The sequence below is a fragment of the Quercus lobata genome, chromosome 4, assembly GCF_001633185.2.
Source record: "Quercus lobata isolate SW786 chromosome 4, ValleyOak3.0 Primary Assembly, whole genome shotgun sequence".
NCBI classification, from domain to species: Eukaryota; Viridiplantae; Streptophyta; class Magnoliopsida; order Fagales; family Fagaceae; genus Quercus; species Quercus lobata.
The window spans coordinates 81,231,404-81,250,810 of record NC_044907.1 but is presented as its reverse complement, the minus strand read 5'-3'; the positions used below and the strand labels follow the sequence as shown (position 1 = coordinate 81,250,810).

The window sequence follows — 19,407 nt, the reverse complement described above, 5'->3', positions numbered from 1 at the left end:
AAAGCAATTGTTGTTCTGCTCTCTAATCTTTCTTATTCTAACAACTTTGCCATGCCAATTGTTGATGACTGTAGACAGTTGACTTCCCAGATTCCCCAAGTTCGGATCGGGCATTGCTACCGTGAGGCCAACTCTTGTGCGGACTTCCTTGCTAGGATAGGATCCTCTCCAAATAGAGATATCATTTTGTACAATGATCCGCCTGTGGATCTTAAGGAGCTTATAAGCTCAGACTCTGTTGGCTTGTATTGTAACAGACTGCTCTCTGAGCCCCCTCTTCCCCCTTAGTTTGCTGGTTAATGAAGTTTCATTTTAAACAAAAAAAGGAGAAAAGAAAGTAGCATGAATTGTTTCATAGGTTTGACAAGTGACTGCGTGCCCCTTAGCTTTTATTTTTAAATGATATGCATTTTACCATAATAATATATTTCAAATTAGAATATACTATATCAGTAACCTTGAGTTCATCTTAGAAATCAATAGTATTGGTTTTGCACATTGCTTATATGTTTCAAAGATATAAAAGGAGATCGGTTTTTGGATTGAATGTTAAAGCATTAGCACTTAGCACTTAGCACTTAGCACTACTATTGAGATATCAATGATTTGATATCTTCTTATAATTAAAAATTAAAAAGCTGTTAGAAAGTTATTTGTTTATTTATTACTACTATAAAATTTAAAGATAGATAGGTAGGCAATCAAAAAAGAGATTGAATGTCAACAAAACATTGATTATAACTGAAAGGGTACCACATGCATGTATTAATAGGTGTTGTTGGCATATCATGGTTTGGTCAGCTTCAGATATACTCCACTCCATATATTTCAGACTCAAATTAATAGTAAAGAATAAAATATATAAGAATTCAAGCTTATTCAGCATTTAAAAAAAAATAAAACCAAAATAAAGAAGAATGAAATATAATAAAAACCTATAGGTTATAGCAAAAATGGTATAGCCTTTAATAGTTGAAGTGCCTGCAAGTTCTTTGGCGCCACACAGAGAAAAAAGAAGAAGAGAGGGTTATAAACAGAATTTACAGTACAGCTTTGGGTTGAGCTTTTCCTTTATTAGGCAAAGAAACAAACCAAAAAATAAAATAAAAACAGTTGGTTTCAACGGTCAGTCACTTTCCCAGAGAAGGACTTCCTTGTAATTTAGGTACTTCCTTTTCTTTGACATCCATTTAATAATATATATATATATTTTTTCTAAAATTTTCAATTTACTAAAATTGCACCGTCCTATGGTATGCTATGCTTAACGCGGCCTCAACCAAACCTCTGTCTCCTTGGATGTTTCATCAAGCAGCTCCACAACACAAGACGAGGTATGTCATGTCTATGAATTGAGGTATATACATACATTTATTTAATTTAATTTAATTTTTTTTTTTTTGTGGTATTGGAATGTACACTGTGTTCATTTATCTCGCCCTTTTGATCTTCATTTATGCATGTAGGTCCCTTTGTTCGTTCCCAATTAATTTTGTCTTTTCTTTTCAATCTTACAATTTGTTGCCACCCACCCCAATTATAACCTCCAAAAAATCGGGGTTTGTGGATCACTCTTCTCTATGTGCATTCTTGAATTGAATTTGGGTTTTTTTATTTTTATTTTTATTTATTTTTTATTCAAGTTTGTGTCCTTGTTAGTTGAGTTGATTCTGGCATTAAGTCGCACAGTTGGGTTGGTTTGAGTTTATTTTCTGCTTTTCTTCACGGTTGTCATTGTTAGTTGATTCTATTATGACAATTGCGTCATTGGGTATACAATAATACATTTCCTTTTTTTAATCAATTCTTCTGTTTACTGCACACATGTTTGATTTTTGTTGTTGTTCAGTTTAAGATTTTTGGCATTCTGCTTTTCTGGCCATATTTTATGTCTCAAATTAACAAATTACTTTTTTGATTTGATTTTATTCAAAACTTCCATTGAATTCGAATCTTTATTTGATATTGATCATTGGGCTGTGTCAGCAATAGCATGTATGATTTCTCGGAAGTGGGTTTTCCTCCTTTCTTCTATTTTGATTTCTGAAAAGCATGTTCTTTGTTGTTCCAGTTAGATTTTTTATCTTTTAGTTTGGCTGTTCCTAAGTTTTTTATTATTATTTTAGTTTCTGGTCTTTGGGTTATAAAAGCTTACAGCTACATTTTGGCTGTTCCTGAGTTGTTCCATTGTTTTCTTTGGGTTGTTGAAGCTTACAGCAACAATCAAGTTCAGAATGGGAATCTTAACTTTGAGAATCGGCGGGAGTGGAAAACTATCATTATTTTGACCAATCCAACCTTTCCTTGATTTACTCAATCAGGCACCTCATGCATTTTTAGAGCAATTTGGGTGGAAATGGCTGAAACAGGAGCTTCATTTGTCAAAGTAAAGAGGCATCTACCAGGGTTTACAGCTGTTCTGACGTCTGCAGCTTGTGAATGGTTTTTGATTTTTCTGCTGCTTGTTGATGCTGTATTATCATATCTGCTGAAAAAATTTGCTAGTTATTGTAAATTGCAAGCGCCCTGTATTTTGTGTTCCAGGCTAGATCATCTCTTGGGCCATGAGACACCCGAGTTTTATCGAGATTTACTTTGCAGCAACCATGTATCAGAGATATCATCTTTGATTTCTTGTCACATACATGGTAAGCTTGCTGATGGCAGTGGGATGTGTGAGGATTGTCTCTTATCATTCACCATGAAGAACAAATCAAGCCCTGAAACGCATAGGTTGTTGGTGGGTATATTGGGAATGGATCTTGTTGGTTATGGTTTCCAAAGCACATTACCAAACGCGGATTTTATTTCTGGCTCCTTGGGCACAAAACTCTGTTCTTGTTGCAATAAACCTTGGAGGTCAGGACAAAATGCCCCAAGACTACTCCAACTAAAATCACCTGGAACTAAACCTAATATTCCTTTGCCTTATTTGCCAAGCCGTGGCCGCCAGAGCCATCGAAATAGCTTGAAGAAGATAAGGGATAAATTTTCTGGTCCAGTGATATCTCGTCATGTAGGAAACAGTGGTTTTGATCCCTTGTCTCATGTAGGATACTCCGAACTGAAGATCACTTCTGATTCCGAGTCTGAGGTCCCATTTTCTGATGATGATGATGATGATGGTGGCTGTGTAATTTGTAAAAAAATTGAGGCTAAGGAAGATTTTGCAGTTCAATGTGCTTCCAAATTTCCACCCAGAACACTTTCCAGTGGTTTGGATCTCAAACAGCCAACCCATCATAATGATCTTGGTCCTTCACTTTTAGATTCATCTGTGCATACTGATGGTAGCAAGCACCATGATGTGAGATTCATGGCTTCTAGTGTTTCTTTTGACCATGGCTTAGGTGAACTTAATTGGAATCAATTCAATCAGAAGTCTGGACCTTCCGCATTACCTGAGCTTATTTCACTAGATGATATTCCTCCATTGGCCAATGTTATGGGAACTCCTTCTGGAGAATCAACTGAAAGTACTCTCATACTTCCTCTCTGTCAGAGTTCCAATCCTTCAGCACTTGCTGAGCTTATTACTTTAGATGGCACCCTGCCATCTGTTGGAGCATCACTCAAGAAGCGTACGCTCTTCTCTCTCTCTCTCTCTCTCTATGCGTGTGTGTGTGTGTAGTGTTTGTTACTTGTAACTGATTACTCCTATCTGAAATGATTGGTAGCAGCGGATGTTACTGGAGCAAGTGACAGTGGACGTGTATCTATCATTGGGCATGAGGAAGTAGTAAAGTTGATAAGTACAACAGATGAAGCATTCATTAAAGGCGATCAAGTTGTAAATGACCCTTCTGTTATAAAGCCGATTCGTGAGTATTCAAGTGATGTGTGTCAGTGGGCTATCAGTAGTGAGGAAAGCAAAGCATCTGATATTGTTGCAGAACAACCTACCCTGAGGGAACCTGATAGAGTTAATGAAGAATTGAAGCTGTTTCCATCTTATGATTATTCTGCCCAACAGATGAATTTATCAATAAATAATACAAGTCCCATAGTACATGGTTGTGATGAAGAACAACAGATAACTGATACTTCCAGCCCTAAAGGAATTCATATGCTGCAAAAGTCGGTCTCAGTGGAATCTGGTCTTGAATCTTTGGATGGAAGTGTAAGTGAAATTGAAGGCGAAAGTCTTCTTGATAGGTTAAAACGACAGGTTGAATACGACAGAAAATGCATTAGAGCTTTGTATAAGGAACTAGAGGAAGAAAGAAATGCTTCTGCAGTTGCAGCAAGTCAGGCAATGGCCATGATAACGAGGTTGCAGGAGGAGAAGGCTGCACTACACATGGAGGCCCTTCATTACTTGAGAATGATGGAAGAACAAGCAGAATATGATGTAGAGGCACTGGAGAAAGCTAACGATCTCCTGGCTGAAAAGGAGAAAGAGATACAAGATTTAGAATTTGAGATAGAATTTTGTCGATCAACCTTGCCCAATGAATCAAAGACACAGATTATACATGAGGGAAGCACTGATTCAAAGGGAGAAAATGTCACTTTGGAAAGTGCAAGTGTACCCTCCATAACGAATAATCTCAATGTTTGTTGTAAGTCAATGTTGACTAGGGTACCGAAAGGCAGTGATAAACCTTTTGTTGCTGAAACTCCTCGCTTAGAATTTGGAGAAGAAAAGTTGTATATTTCACAATGTCTGGAGAATTTGGAGAGGAAGCTTCATCAAATTTCTTGTGATGGGACTTTATCCAACAGGCCTAACGGTGGACATTCTCAAAAATTCATAGATGGTAGAAATCACCAGGAAGAGTTTCTTAATTATAAGTTGACTCAATCAAATGGTCCAATGGAAGAGAATGGTTTGTATATGAAAAAAGACTTATGTCTATCTAATGGAAGCTATACTTCTTATGATGGGTCAGCTGCTTCAGACGGTGATGATCATTTTGTTAGTAAAGAGAATGATCATTTTAATTCCAATGGGCATAAGTATATCATGCACCACGGAGAGATTGATTTGGTTGCTCTTGAAAATGAAATTTCAGACCTCAATGACAGACTGGAGGCACTTGAGGCAGATCACGATTTTCTTGAGCATAGTCTGAACTCTCTTCAAAATGGAGATGAGGGGCTACAATTTGTTCAGGAGATAGCTCATCAACTGCAAGAATTGCGGAAAATTGGGATAAGATTAATATGTTAATCTGTTCCTTGACACGTATCATGACGTGGTAAGCATACTGAAAAATATTAGTTGTTCTAATTTTCACAAGTCTTTTAATTTCTGATTTTTACAAAATTGTTTTTTTTTTTTTTGGGTGGGTGCATTGATGATCTCTGCATAACATATATAAATATCAATTCTATGTCGGTGGTGGCTGAGAGCCGAATCTTTTATTTTTATTTTTAATAATTAAATATGTATATCAATCCTTGAGCAAGCAATAAAACTGACTGTTCCTCTATTCTGGCTGCCAATGTTGATTTTGTTGTAAGTGAGTTGACTTCTGAACTGAACCTGGGGGTTGTTTGGAATGAATAGGCAATGTACACAAATTGCTCTGGTGAAGTTCTGAGCTCTTTTCATATTGATAAACATAGATAACTGTGATAATAAACAGGTTGAATGGCATAGTGTAAGTATATAAGCGTCTCTTGCTAAATCCTGGTGTTTAATTGAGGGGTAATAAGTCAATTCAGCTGTTTTGCTTGAAAGAGTCTACTTGAGGACATAGAATCTCCATTGACTGTTGACAATTGGTTTATTTTCACTAGAATCGTCAAATTCATGAGAGTGACTTACAAATTTTCCAAATTTTAGTTCCTTATAAAATTTTGGAATAGCAATGAACTGGTGTTGGTAAATAGCATTTTGACACAGAACTATATCTCAGCTTTTTAGCAATGGTTCCTATTATGCGTTATTTGATATCACTGAGTAGCATTCACAAAAGAGTAGCACTCAGATTTAAGAATGAGTCTCTGAACCTGCTGATGATGGAACTCATTTGACTAGCAACTTGAGATACACCTAATGAGGGAAACATTAAAAGAAAAACCATTGTCAGATTTGAGAATTCAAGGCACATTTGATGAGTCATGCATGTAGGGTTTGTCATGCTTATAAATTAACGTCTGTTTTGCATTCCTGGAAATTCTTTTCCTCTTTCTAAAGATGTTGGCATTCTTTGCTTTTCTGTTTTAAATTTGATCTCTTTAAGATGAAATTTATTGTGTTTATCTGCTGATAGCCTAGCCCTCTTCTTCTTTTTCCTGAATTATATTTCTCAGGTGTATACTAAAATTGTTATGAGGAAACAAGAAACGAAAAGTCAATACTACAGGAACATTTTCAGCCAGTTGTGGGGGGGTACATAGACCAAAATATCATGGCTCGTTTATTCTCTGCTCACCTACAAACATGAAAGATTAAGATAGGGTTTCATGTACAGCTTCCACATTAGATTCTTGGAGAAACAAAAAAGGTATATATTAGCAAACAGTGTTATCAGGTATGGAAGTGATGTCTTCTATTTCCTTTTGTGCCCTATTGGGCCTTGTTTTAAGGAAGAGATGTCGGGGTTAGTTTTTGTTATATCAATGATGATGAGGTTGTAAAATGGGTGTTTTAATCTTTTAGCATAATTTCTTGTTCTCAAGGGTGGTTCTGATGGTACCCAAACAAAGAGGTCCTCAGAATATGCTGCAAAACACAAGTTGCTGGCCATGGAGAGTCATCCAAATATTAGAAGACATTCTAGAATTGGTGGGGGGGATCAGATTTAGGACGTAGGACTTTTGTTGTTCCCTCGGCTGTTTTGAGGAATGCCTTGGCTTTTAGTTAAGAAGGCCACAACTCATTTTGTTAATAGAACCCTTATGTTGAACTGCTTTATTTTTGTTGCAATGGTATCAAAAAAAAAAAAATTGCTTCTCATGGGCAAACCAATTCTGTTGTAAATTAAAATAGAATGTTATAATTAGTGTTATAGAGATCATAGGCCTAAGTCAATTACAGATATTTTCCCTAGTACCTTATTACTTAACATGACTTGTCAAAAGTAGGATAAGTCCTTGAAGTTTAGCCCAAAGCCCAGAGAAATACTGTCTTCCCACTCATAGCCCGAATCCCATATGGGGCAGAACTCACCAATGGCCCTACTTGTCATAGATCATCAGGGCTTCAAATCACACTTAGTTCATGGGTCTCAATAATCCACCCTAAACAAAAAAAGTCCTATTACCCTAAGCAATAATCCACATTTAAGCCTCATCCCAAACAATACTTCAAACAGAAGCCCACGCTTGAACCTCTACCGCCCATACCCACTCAAATCGTGAAACCCACCAATTTGTCTGCGCTTAGAAGGAAACCCAACCCAAGGAGTTCACCCAGTGATTTAAATTGATAGAGGAAAGATTGCGAAGCCCCCTAGCGGTTGGGCTTTTCATTGGCAAAGAAGTTTCTTTTTTTCTTTCTTGCACGAAAATGGATGATATATTAAACAAAAAAAAAAAAAAAAAAAGCCACAAATTAATACAACTAGGAACAAACAAGTACGTACGTACGTACAGACCCGATATTCACTAAAGTTTGAGCACACAATAAAAGAAACAAGATAACAAAAGAGCAAAGAAAAGAAGGGTTGTTTCTATGAAAATAGAATCCGAGATTCTTAAGGAAATCAAAGAAAAGTCGGAAGAGCCTGTTTATGACGAAGTAAAAGACATGGTGTACACACACGCCTCTTTATGTGAAAGCATGAGGCTGTACCCACCAGTCCCGTTGGATTCAAAGGAGGCAGCGAATGACGACGTATTGCCTGGGGGAACGGTGGTGAAGAAGGGGATGAGAGCAACGTACTTTCCATACACTTGGGAGGTTGGAGATATATGCTGTGGGGGATCAGACTGGGCTGAGCTCAAACCCGAGAGGTGGCTGCAGATGCAGGAGGAGGAGAATTCCAAGTCATGGAGGTTTGTGGGGAGGGACTCGTACATGTACTCAGTGTTCCAAGCGGGTCCTAGAATATGCTTGGGAAAGGAGATGGCTTTCTTGCATATAGGGCCGGCTCAACGAATTTGGAGGTACTAGGCGAAAGCTTTGGGGTGAGTTTGGTTTAGTTTTTTGTAAAAATGCATAATGAAAAAGTGGAGTTTTCAAAAAGTGCATAATGAAAAAGGGGAGTTTTAAAAAGTTAAGTGTTTGGTAAAAGCTGTTAAAAAATGTTTTTTTGAAAAAGCTGAGTATTTGGCTAGCACTTATAAAAGTGGCAGTTTGAGGGATAAATTACCAAAAAGGAAAATGTATATATAAGGGAGTTTATTTCATACTTTTTTTTTTTTTGGATGTGAGTTTATTTCATACTTATTAAATCATCTATTTCATATACTTACTAAATAATAATAATAATAATAATAATAATAATAAATATATATTATTGGTATTATTTTAATAATGTTTGGGCAATTTTTCTTTTTTAGTGTCATAATTATTTGTTATTATCATTAATGACTTCTTATTAATATTAATTAAATCTAAATAATTTTCATCATCATGAAGCAAAAAATAAAAATGTAAAAAGATGATAAAATACATATCAATAACCCAAGTTTAAATTGTACAACACAAAAATGTAAAAAAGATGATAAAATACATACCAATAACCCAAGTTTAAATTGTATTACATGATATTATATATATATAAAAGACAACTACTAATTATTATCCCCCCAAATGGAATTAGCAATGGAATCACGAAGAACCAACATCGCAGGGTCTGTTAAAGATCCTGAGTTCTGCTCATAATTGCTACCTGCTTCACTATTATGTTCTTTCCTAGAAATTGAATCTCGATTGGCGTTTATGAAGCCCCTATCATCCCTATCATTTAGTCTAACAAAATTATGAAGAACCATAGTAGCAGATACAATAAGTATTTGGATATGGAATGGAAAATATGACATGTTTCTGATAATTCTCCATTTATTCTTCCACACACCAAAAGTGCGCTCAATCGTACATCGAAGAGATGAGTGAGCATGATTAAAATTTTCATGTCTAGTTCTAGGACTTCCACCTCTCCTTTGAAAGTCTTGAAGATGGTATGATATCCCCTTGTATGGTGCCAAATAGCCTTTCATCATTGGGTATCCAGAATCAACTACATAATATTTCCCTAGAAAAAAAAATTCAATTGTATTAACACACTTATACAATATGTCATTACAATGAACAATTGATTAACCAATTACAAACCTGGTGGCGGGTGCGGAAAGTTATTACTTTGTTTACGAATAGTATCAAGAAAAATGTGAGTGTCGTGTGCTGCACCTTTCCACCCAGGCAAAACAAATGTGAATAACATATCAAAGTCACATGCAGTCATCACATTTTGGGTTGGATATCCCTTTCTTCCAAAGTATGGAATGGACTTCTCAGTAGGTACAACCGTTGTCACATGTGTGCCATCAATCGCACCGATGCAATCCTAATAAAAGCATTAATAGTTTTTAGTTCCACATGCATTGTATTATCTTATAGACAATAACACTTATTCAAATATACAATAGTACACATACTTTGAAATGTGGCCAATAAATTGGATGGTCTTGTATTTTGGTTGGAACTTCACTAAAAGTTGGATCCGAAGGCTTTACATATGCAGCTACAAAGCGAGCACCTAATAGAGTGATCATCTTCTCAAAATGTCTACTTATGGTTTCACCCAAATGCTGAAATATTTCTTGAACCATTCGGTTACATGTTCCATGACCAAGTATCAGTAAACAGATTGCCACTGACTCTTCTAACCTTATATTCCTTGAATGTTGAAGTCCATAGTCACGTTGTTAAACTTGACACAAATTAAGAAACACCTCATTTTTCATTCTAAACAAGTTGTAACACAATTTCTCATTACCTTCCATACAACGTCTCACCCAAGCCCACCCTGTTTGTTCAGAATCATAACAAGGAGTCTTATTAATGTACTTATTGAAATATATCACAACTGCTTCACAGGTAACTGCAACAAGTTGGTAAAACTCCTCATTAGAATCGTCGTTACTATCATCATCATCAGAATCACTGTCACTGTCATCATCACTGTCACTACTCTCACCATCATTATCATCATTGTTATCACCATCATTATTATTGTCAGCATTGTTATAATCACCACTATCATGATAATCACAGTAATTTCTGTAATCCCCATCCATTAATAGTTCCATAAAATTGCCACTCTCATGAGTACCATTATAATCGTCCATATTGGTTTAGGCTACACAACAAAGTAACAAATAATCAACCATTGCTAATACTTAATATAAATCAACATAATAATCAACAAAGTAACAAAAGGTGTAACAGTTGACTAGAAACACGTTGCATACCAACACAATTCAGAACATCAAGTACATAACACTGTAACAGTTGCTTCAAATGTGTTTACATTACACATATATTAGTCCAAAACTAATACTAAATATCACATAACTTAGTTTAAAGTTAATACAATATAGCTAATATAACATAAAGCTAATATTAGTCATAAGCTAATATAACATAGAGTTAATATTAGTCCTAAGCTAATACAAAGTACCACATAAGGTTGGTCACTTCTTTTGGTTCCAACAAATCATTCCTTATAGCCACTCCAGCTGTGACTTTGGCTCCTTGAAAGTTAGGAACATCTCCTACGTGACCTTTTTAGTAAGATATAGGAAGCTTGAACCACAAACTTAAACGGGGTCTTTTATTATATTTAATTATAAATTCATATATATTTTTCAATTAAAATTTATTTTTCTTACTTTTTGAGAGGCAAAATTACTAATTAAATTTTTGCATTTAAGTTCCACTAACATTTCCTTTTCAACTGATAATATGGCTAATCCACTTAATCTTTCTTGTGACATAGTTGATCTTAAATAGGATTTTATTAATTTTAACTTTCAAAAACTTCTTTTTGCAGAAGCAACTGTAATAGGTATAGTTAGTAATATTCTGAAAGCAATACATGCATTTGGAAAAGATTCTAGCCTCTTTATATAATTTAGTACATTAATCGGAGAGTTATCATTTATTTGCAAAACTTCTTTTAAAATTTTTAGTTTTGAATATAAATCTAAGCCATCAATATCGGAATAAGTTTCATGTGTGAGAAAACATTCAAGATTAAGACAATTGTTTTTTTCAAACTATCATCATCTAGTGATTTTAGTTTTTCAAAATTAAATAAAAAACCAAAAATATTTTCAAATATTTGAAATTGTTCAAACCTACTTTCAATTGAAGAAATAGCTTGATCTACTATATATAAAAAATAATTAATTCTAAAATATTCTTCAGCGGATTGTGTTGTCTCATCATTGACATTCTCATCAAATTGTTTTTTCCTACGAATTATACGTTTTTCACGAAATATAGGCTCTATTTCCATTTTGGTTGCAATTTCTTTAGATGAATTCATAGTAGATGTAAATCAATCTTCTCTATATATTTTTTTTTAAAAAGACATGAGACCTTTTAATTGATTTATAGCAACATCAATATGCATGTCTTTTGATTGTAAATTTTTACTAACAGAGTTAACAGCAAATAATATGTCATACCATATAGTCATAGCTAGCAAAAACTCAAAACTTTCAATCTCATATGTTGCTAAACAATTAGCTTCACTTTTTGTTTTGGGATCTTCACTTGTTTTTGCCAATTGTAACAAAGCATCTCTTACTTCTAGAACGTGTTTGTGACAATGGCTTAAGAGTTAAACCTGTCACATTATCTTGTAAAATTTTCCATTGCTTTGTGGAAGAAGAAAATAGTGTGTATATAAATTGTACTACTCCAAAAAAAGATATAGCTTTAGGACAAGAATTAGCCATATCACATAGGACAAGGTTGAGATTATGACAACCACATGGTGTGTAAAATGTTTTAGGATTTATATCAAGAATTCTTTTTTGTACCCCTTGTTTTTTCCCTTTCATATTAAACCCATTATCATATCCTTGTCCACGTACATCATTAATATCAAGTTCAAGATTTTTTATTGCATTTATAATTTCATTGAAAAGACCTTTTCCAGAAGTATTATCTACCTTTAAAAATTCCACAAAATGTTCATCTATTTTTATCGGACTTATTGAAATATCTACACAAATGCATAATGAAAATTTTCATGTCTGCGTTTTTCACTTCTCGAAAAACTGCTTTTAAAAGCTAGCTCGACACCTCCCCGATACCTTGCTGTTTATCGAGCTTCTTCAGCTTTTTCTTATCGCAATCCTGACAGCTTCTCGACACCTGGTGGATTGATCAAGCTTCTGTTCTTGTATCTGATGGTTTGTTCCTCGACACCTCCTCAATACCTATATCTATCGAAGACCAATTTCTCGACAGATGTCTCGACACCTTCATCTGTCGAGATTTACTGAGGCACTATTTATTCTTCCTCATGCGATCCGACCTTCATTTCGTTCGGTCTCTCTCTCGATAGTTCTCTCTTTTCTCTACCAAACAATCTCATCTCACTCCAATCTTGATCCTCAAGGTTTCTTCAAGCTTTTTCAAGATTTTCTTCACTTGGTAAGCTTCTTATCTCTCATTCTTCATGCATATTTCATGTTTTGAAACCTAGGTTTTGGGGTTTTTGAAAAATTTTGGGGTTTTTCAAAATTGATGAGTTATTGTTGAAATTTTGGGATGGGTTTTCACTTAAATGAGTTTAAAATCTCATACATTCTATCACATTAGCATTATAATAGTATTGTCATGCATTTAGATGTGTACAAACTGTTTGTGTGCTGATAGGTTTGGATTGGGCTGAGCTCATGATGCAATTTCTTTTACATGTCATATGTTCATGCATTTCCCATGCATACGTACTCTCTTTTCACTATACTTGTTATATTTGAATTGCTTGGGACTTTTCTGATTGTCTTTCTTTCTCTCCATCTCTTTCTGTTTACGTTAGTCGTGTCTATGGCACCTAAGCATAAATCTATTCCGGCTCGGAACCCTCTTCGTTCCGGAGCTTCTTCATCTTCTGATTCTACTCTTCTTTCTCTTCGGTTCCGTGATGATGATGCCTACAAGGCATTCTCGGAGAACTTTTCTAGACGAGGTGTTCATTCAGAACGCTAAGTCATTCTGGCAGACTTCGCCGACACTGACCTTCCCACTGTCATTCACAGTCGGGAATGGGAGTCACTGTGTGACGTCCCGATCCTTTGTCCTCTGGTACTTATCCAGGAGTTTTACTCCAACATGCACGGGATTGATCGTTCAGTACCTCTTTTCTTCACTCGTGTTCGTGGTACGCGCATTCCTGTCACACCGCAACTTGTTGCGGATGTGCTTCGGGTTCCTAGGATAGAGTTTCCTGATTATCCTAGTTGTGAGCATCTGCAGACTATGTCCAAGGATGAGCTCATGGCTGCTTTTTGCGAGCACCCTTCTGATTAGAGTGATCGTTAGTTTACACCATGTAGGCCTTTTGCTAAAGGTCCTAGATTCATTAACATGGTGATGACTTTTGTACTTCATCCACTCTCTCACTACAACTCCATCACAGAGCCTCGTGCTCTGTTTTTGTTGTCTTTTCTTGAGCATCTTACTATAGACTTCTCTTATCATTTCATTATTTCTATTATAGATGTTCATCTAGATTCGGCGTCCCGTGATAAGCTCATCTTTCCTTTTGCTATCATGAGGATCTTACGCCATTTTTCTATTCCTTTTCCCTTTTCCGACCATTTTTCTTTCATGTGTACCATAGACTATGCTACCGTTAAATGTAGCGAGGCGCAATTTAGGTCGAGGCACTCAGATTCAGTAGCTCCTCCCTCCCATTCAGCTCCATCCCGTTCTGTTCCATCCACATCTGCTTCCTCTTCTTCTACGAGCGATGTGACTCTAGGAGACATCATAGCGTAGCTTTAGCGCATGGATGCTCGTCTAGATACACTCTCTACAGAGATGTATCAGATGAACGTCCGTGTTGGCCGTATTGCACGACGATAGACGACCATAGGCAAATTTGCTCCCGAGGCTACTCCTTTACCACCTTCTATTATTTCTGATTCTGATGATGATGATGGTGATGACGATGATGCTTCTGAGGATGATGATGATGGAGATGCTAGCTCTACCGATGAGATGTTTACTTGACACTTTTACCCTTTGTCACTCGTGACAAAAAGGGGGAGTAGTTTTGGATATGAGAGTAGTCATTCTTAGGGGGAGAGTTAGTATAAGACCTTTTTGTTAGGGGGAGTGTTGATATGTTTTGAGGGATGTAGTGAGGCTATTATGTATCTTTTCTTTTCTTTCTTTTATAGATACATTGTTCTTGTACATTAGGTCTTGTGACCATTTTTACACATACATTGTACTTATTCTCTTTATATGTGGATGTATGTTTCTTTCACCTACCCTTACATTTGTTGTTTCTTTTCTCTCTTTAAACACATGTTTCTCATACTTGTATGCTGTTTCACACAAAGATGCCTTGATGAGTTTTGTTTAAAGTGTTTCAGAAATACAGGTTGTCAAAGTCTACTTGCCATAAACTCTCTTTTTGCAAAATTTTTCAAGAGTTTGTGTTAGGTCTTGTGACCATTTTTACACATACATTGTACTTATTCTCTTTATATGTGGATGTATGTTTCTTTCACCTACCCTTACATGTGTTGTTTCTTTTCTCTCTTTATACACATGTTTCTTATACTTGTATGCAATCTATTATTTCTGTTTCACACAAAGATGCCTCGATGAGTTTTGTTTAAAGTGTTTCAGAAATACAGGTTGTCAAAGTCTACTTGCCATAAACTCTCTTCTTGCAAAGTTTTTCAAGAGTTTGTTTTAGTATAGATTTTATTATATTCAACAAGTGAATATGAGTTGAGTGATTTATGACTTCTCTCATATGCTCATTTGTTTGTTGTGGTTTTGTCACGGATTGCCAAAGGGGGAGATTGTTAGGACATATGTATTTCACATGCTAAGAACATATGTCATGATTTTATGTAATTGGCTTATCCTTTGACAAAACGCACTTTACTTGTATTTGGGTAGATTTAGGATGTGTTTAAATACTTCAAGAAACCATGTTTCAAGATCAAGTGTTGAAGCCTTCAAGTCTGTCCAAGAAAACAAGCTGAAAGTGAAAATTACTAAAGCTTGACAACTAGCATGTGTCGAGGTTTAAGGAAGCTGTTCAGCCCATGTGCTCGACACTTGCTCGACAACTGCTCGACACCTCCTATCTGTTAAGGTTTAAGAATTTCAGAATTCTGATATGATTTTCTTGGGATCCATGAATGTGTCTTTGGGCCTTCTTTTCTCCTAACCCTAGACATATAAAATGATTATTTTAAGGGCTGTCAAAAAGTTCACAAGTTGTACAATCATTGAGCAAACTCTGTTCAAGCAAATTGTGACCGGAGACGAAGTTCTTGCCCTAGTTCATCTCTTTCTCTTGAAGAAGTTGTTGTGTATGTGCATCGTAGGGTTTTGTGACCAAGCATCTTCTTGATCTTCATCGTGTGGATGAATTAAAAAACTTTGTAGCCAACAACTTTCTTAGTTGGTGATTGAAGTCGTGTACTGAGATTTGCGCAATTGATTAGTCACGTACTTGGGAGCTATGCATCAAAAGGGGAACTGTCACTATAGAATAAGTCCAATTGGGTATTGCGGTAAGGGTTCAACTATAGGTTAGTAAGGTACTTAGGATTCCTTTACTTGTAACTGCTTGTTGTGATAATAGTAGAGTTTCGGGAGTGGTGACCTAAAAATCACCCAGTGGGATTTTTGCCGTGTAAGTTTTCCTCATTCGTAAACAAACCACCGTGTCATTTAATTTCCGCTGCATATTTAGTTGTTTGGTGATTTTTTTGTACTACCACATGCTTTGCATGTTAATTTGATTAATTAATAAACTTGGTTAATTAATTAATTGATTTATCACAAGGGGTTAATTCGTTTTTGGCCTATCAGAACTCATATCTAGAATCCCATCTTAGTTAATTGATATGGAGCAAGAACAATTTAAATCATTAAAAAATAACTATTGTGGGAAAAATCAAATCATATAAATATTACTAATTGATGAGGTATAGACTCGTCAGTCGTAACGAACACGTCTAGATGGAGTCTGATATTTGTCTACGATGCCATTGAAATAGCAATCTCTCACGATGGTCATCGGTGTGGTGCCTGCCACAACACCTCTAATGCCAAAGTTAGTATAAGAAGCTTATAGTGAATAACGGAGTATAAAAATAACCAGGGATTCGGTTTATGAGTCAATGTACCTTCTGTTGGAGGGGTGAGGGCTATATATATACATTCTCTTAGCTCCTAGCCGCTGTGGCTGTTATGGTGGTTTTAATGCTCCTTTGAGTAACGCCTCTTCCCCAGTAATGTGGATTTTAATGGTCTTCCAATGATCTACCCAGCTAGCCTTTTGATTGCCTGCCTTATTTATTGACCATATTGAATGGCTTCTTTACCTTCGTTAGAGGTGTAGTTGTTTCGTCTGTCAAGGTTACTTCGTCAGTATCAATGACTCCGTCTAAGGAGGTTGACTTCGTTAGTCCCGTCAGCTGCCCCCGAGGTTCTATGGTTGTTGTGACGTGTCATGACGATCATAGAAGATGAAATGTTTTTATGAGCTGTCTATGACCCTTAGGGTTTCGCTCCGTATTAAATGCACAGTGGTGGGGCCACACGCTTTGTGGCCACGTGGCACGTTTTGATCAGTGGAGTTAATGCTCCAATGACTCTTGGGTTTCCCGCTAAATTTTAGTTTTTTGAGCTTTCGTTTTTAAACTTCTCCCCTTCTCATTTTTTACTTTTCTCAAAATTTCCAATAATTGCTTTGAGTCTTTTCTTTCCTAATTTCCCTCTACAACTCTTCTTCAAGCCGGTGTGCGGTGCGGTGGTGCTTCCTTCATCTGCCTTTTGAGGTACTCTTCTTCTCTTTTTCTTGCTTCCTTTTTCTTTTTTATTATTGCGATATAATTTCTGATCTTTTTCTTTCTCTCCTTTCCTTTTCTTTTAGTGTTTGTCTTCAATTTCTTAGGGATTTAGCTTTTATTTCTTCCCTTTGTGTTTTTTTTTGGTTTTCCATGGTTAGTAGCTCTGAGGTTAGGATAGCTTGACCCTGAATTTCTTTCCTTTTTGTGCGCTTAGGAGGGTTTTTAGGCGTTTTCCCGCACCTTAAGAGTTTTGTTTTTGAGGGTAACAGTTTGAGCATTGCATTGGCCACTCTGTTGCCTTTGCTTCATCAATCGATTGATTCGTTCCAGAGTTTATTGAAAGAACGGGAGAGAATGTCTGAGGTTAGATTTAGTGAACTCGAGACTGGGTTATCGTCTAGTGGTGACCCAGTTGAGGGAGATACTGCCGTCTCTACCCTTCGAGAGGTTAGGGCTTTTCATGCTCTCAAGGAGGAGTGTGGATTGGATGCTGACACTCTGGGTAGATTTAAGGATAGGTTCCAATTCTCGGAGCAAGTTAGGGTTTGTCTACCCAATGAAGAGGATCGGGCACGTCACTTCTTCCCCGGGGAGGTGTGCTTTTACAAGTCTGCCTTCGTCCATGGGTTGAGGTTTCTTGTCCATCCCTTCCTTATGGAGCTATTGGACCACTTCGGTATTGCTCCTAGGCAGCTTCTGCCCAACTCTTGGAGGATAGTGATCAACTATATGGGGATATGGCTGGCTGCTACGGACGGAGGTATGCTCAAGGTAGACGAGCTTGTTTACTTATATCGCTTGAAAGAGTCTAAGGAGCACGAGTACTATGAATTGGTGCCCTGGCAACGGAAGACCAGGATTGTCAAGGGTTTACCTTCGTCTTTTAGATATTGGAAGTCCAGGTTTTTCTTTGTGTCTGGGGACGATTTTGACACTCCCTTTGGAGGGGTTTGGGGTGATCTCCCGAGGTTGCATTGTCGGTGGGGAACCCCGACCTTAGGTGTGTCATTATTACTTCTCATAATTTGAGTTTTGTTGCGTTTACCGCTACCTCCACTGACTCTTTTACTTTTTGCTTTGCGCAGTTAAGAGACGACCCAAACTTAAGAGCAGGTATAAGGGGCGTGTGGAGAAAGCAATCGAATACGCGCAAACGGTTGAGAACTGGGACGATCTTGTAGACCCACAGACTCTTGCTTTCTACTTCCTTGGGCCGGAGCCTTCTACCTTCGTCCTGCGCAATCTTGAAATTGAAGGAAAAAAGAGTAAGTGTTAGATTCGTCAGTACTGCTTTCCTTAGATATACTGGTTTTTCTTTTTCACAAGCGTTGTTAGGACATATGCGTTTCACATATTAAGAAAATATGTCATGATTTTATGTAATTGGCTTATCCTTTGACAAAACGTACTTTACTTGTATTTGGGTAGATTTAGGATGTGTTTAATACTTCAAGAAACATGTTGTTCAAGTCTAGTATTAAAGCCATTAAGATTGGACGAAGAAACAAGTGAAGAAAAGCTGTTCATTAAAGCTGGACAGATAGCTCGACACCTGCGGACAGATAGCTCGACAGCTGCTCGACACCTCTCGACACCTGCGGATAGATAGCTCGACACCTCTCGATAGCTGGTGGATCGATCGAGAAAGCTTCTATCTCCTCGATAGCTCCTCAATAGCTTCTTGATAGCTGTATCTGTCGAGGTTTAAAGCTCGACACCTCCTCGACACCTCCTGATCGATCGAGGTTACAGGAATTCAAATTTCCAGATATGATTTTTGGGCTAGGCTTATGTATTTGTGTAGGGTTTCTTTTCTCACAATCCTAGACCTATATAAGGCTTATTTTAGAGGCCGTCACATAAGAGAATACAAGGAGAACATATGTAAAAGGTGACCGATGCCTTATTCTCTCTGAAGGAAGCTACTGCATCTTTGCGCCTTAGGGTTTTGTAACCAAGTGCTTCTTAATCTTCATTGTTGATGAAGTGAAGAACTTTGCAGCCAACAATCTTCTTCTAGTTGGTGATTAAGTCGCGTACTAGGATCCGCACAATTGGTTAGTCACGTACTGAGATTCGTGCATCAAAGGGTGGCGTTCATATATTGAAGAGTTCAGAGGTTTTGAAGCAGTAGAAGGTTTCTGCTGTGAGTTCATCTACGGGGATTGTAGAGTCTAGGGACAAAGGTTTTGTACTAGATCTAAAACTTCTCTTTTCTATAGTGGATTGCTTTTCGGGAAGGTTTCCCCCCAGGTTTTTTACTGTGAAACTGGTTGGTTTCATTGGTTTTCCTAGGTCATCATATCTTGTCTTATTTATTTTTCCGCTGCATGATTTTGACATGATATTGATGTTTGTTTGTTTTAACAAGTTTTATTAATAATAAATCTAATTAACAACTTGGATTTAAAACTTGTTAATTCTATCAACCGGGGTCTAAATTTC

The 19,407-nt window shown here is 36.8% G+C and overlaps 2 protein-coding genes across 5 annotated transcripts; one reads left to right on the top strand and one right to left on the bottom strand.

The window, feature by feature from the left end:
- Nucleotides 1-1,242: 1,242 nt before the first annotated feature.
- On the top strand, nt 1,243-6,865 carry LOC115986894 (probable myosin-binding protein 4). Of its 4 annotated transcripts, none has more exons than XM_031110260.1 (4): nt 1,243-1,334; nt 2,211-3,581; nt 3,681-5,201; nt 6,262-6,865. In XM_031110260.1, exons 2-3 carry the CDS (start codon nt 2,357-2,359, stop codon nt 5,171-5,173), a joined length of 2,718 nt encoding a protein of 905 aa, XP_030966120.1. In that variant the 5' UTR covers nt 1,243-1,334; nt 2,211-2,356; the 3' UTR covers nt 5,174-5,201; nt 6,262-6,865. The 4 variants fall into 4 exon arrangements, with proteins under 4 accessions (XP_030966120.1, XP_030966117.1, XP_030966118.1 ...); XM_031110257.1 differs by having other exon boundaries at nt 3,678-5,201; XM_031110258.1 differs by having other exon boundaries at nt 1,243-1,357; nt 3,678-5,201.
- A 2,865-nt stretch (nt 6,866-9,730) lies between these two features.
- Nucleotides 9,731-10,245, bottom strand: LOC115985909 (calsequestrin-1-like). Its single transcript, XM_031108799.1, has 2 exons — nt 9,913-10,245; nt 9,731-9,793 (listed from the first exon to the last, which is right to left on the bottom strand). The coding sequence occupies exons 1-2, from the start codon at nt 10,243-10,245 to the stop codon at nt 9,731-9,733; spliced, it is 396 nt and encodes a 131-aa protein (XP_030964659.1).
- Nucleotides 10,246-19,407: the final 9,162 nt, after the last annotated feature.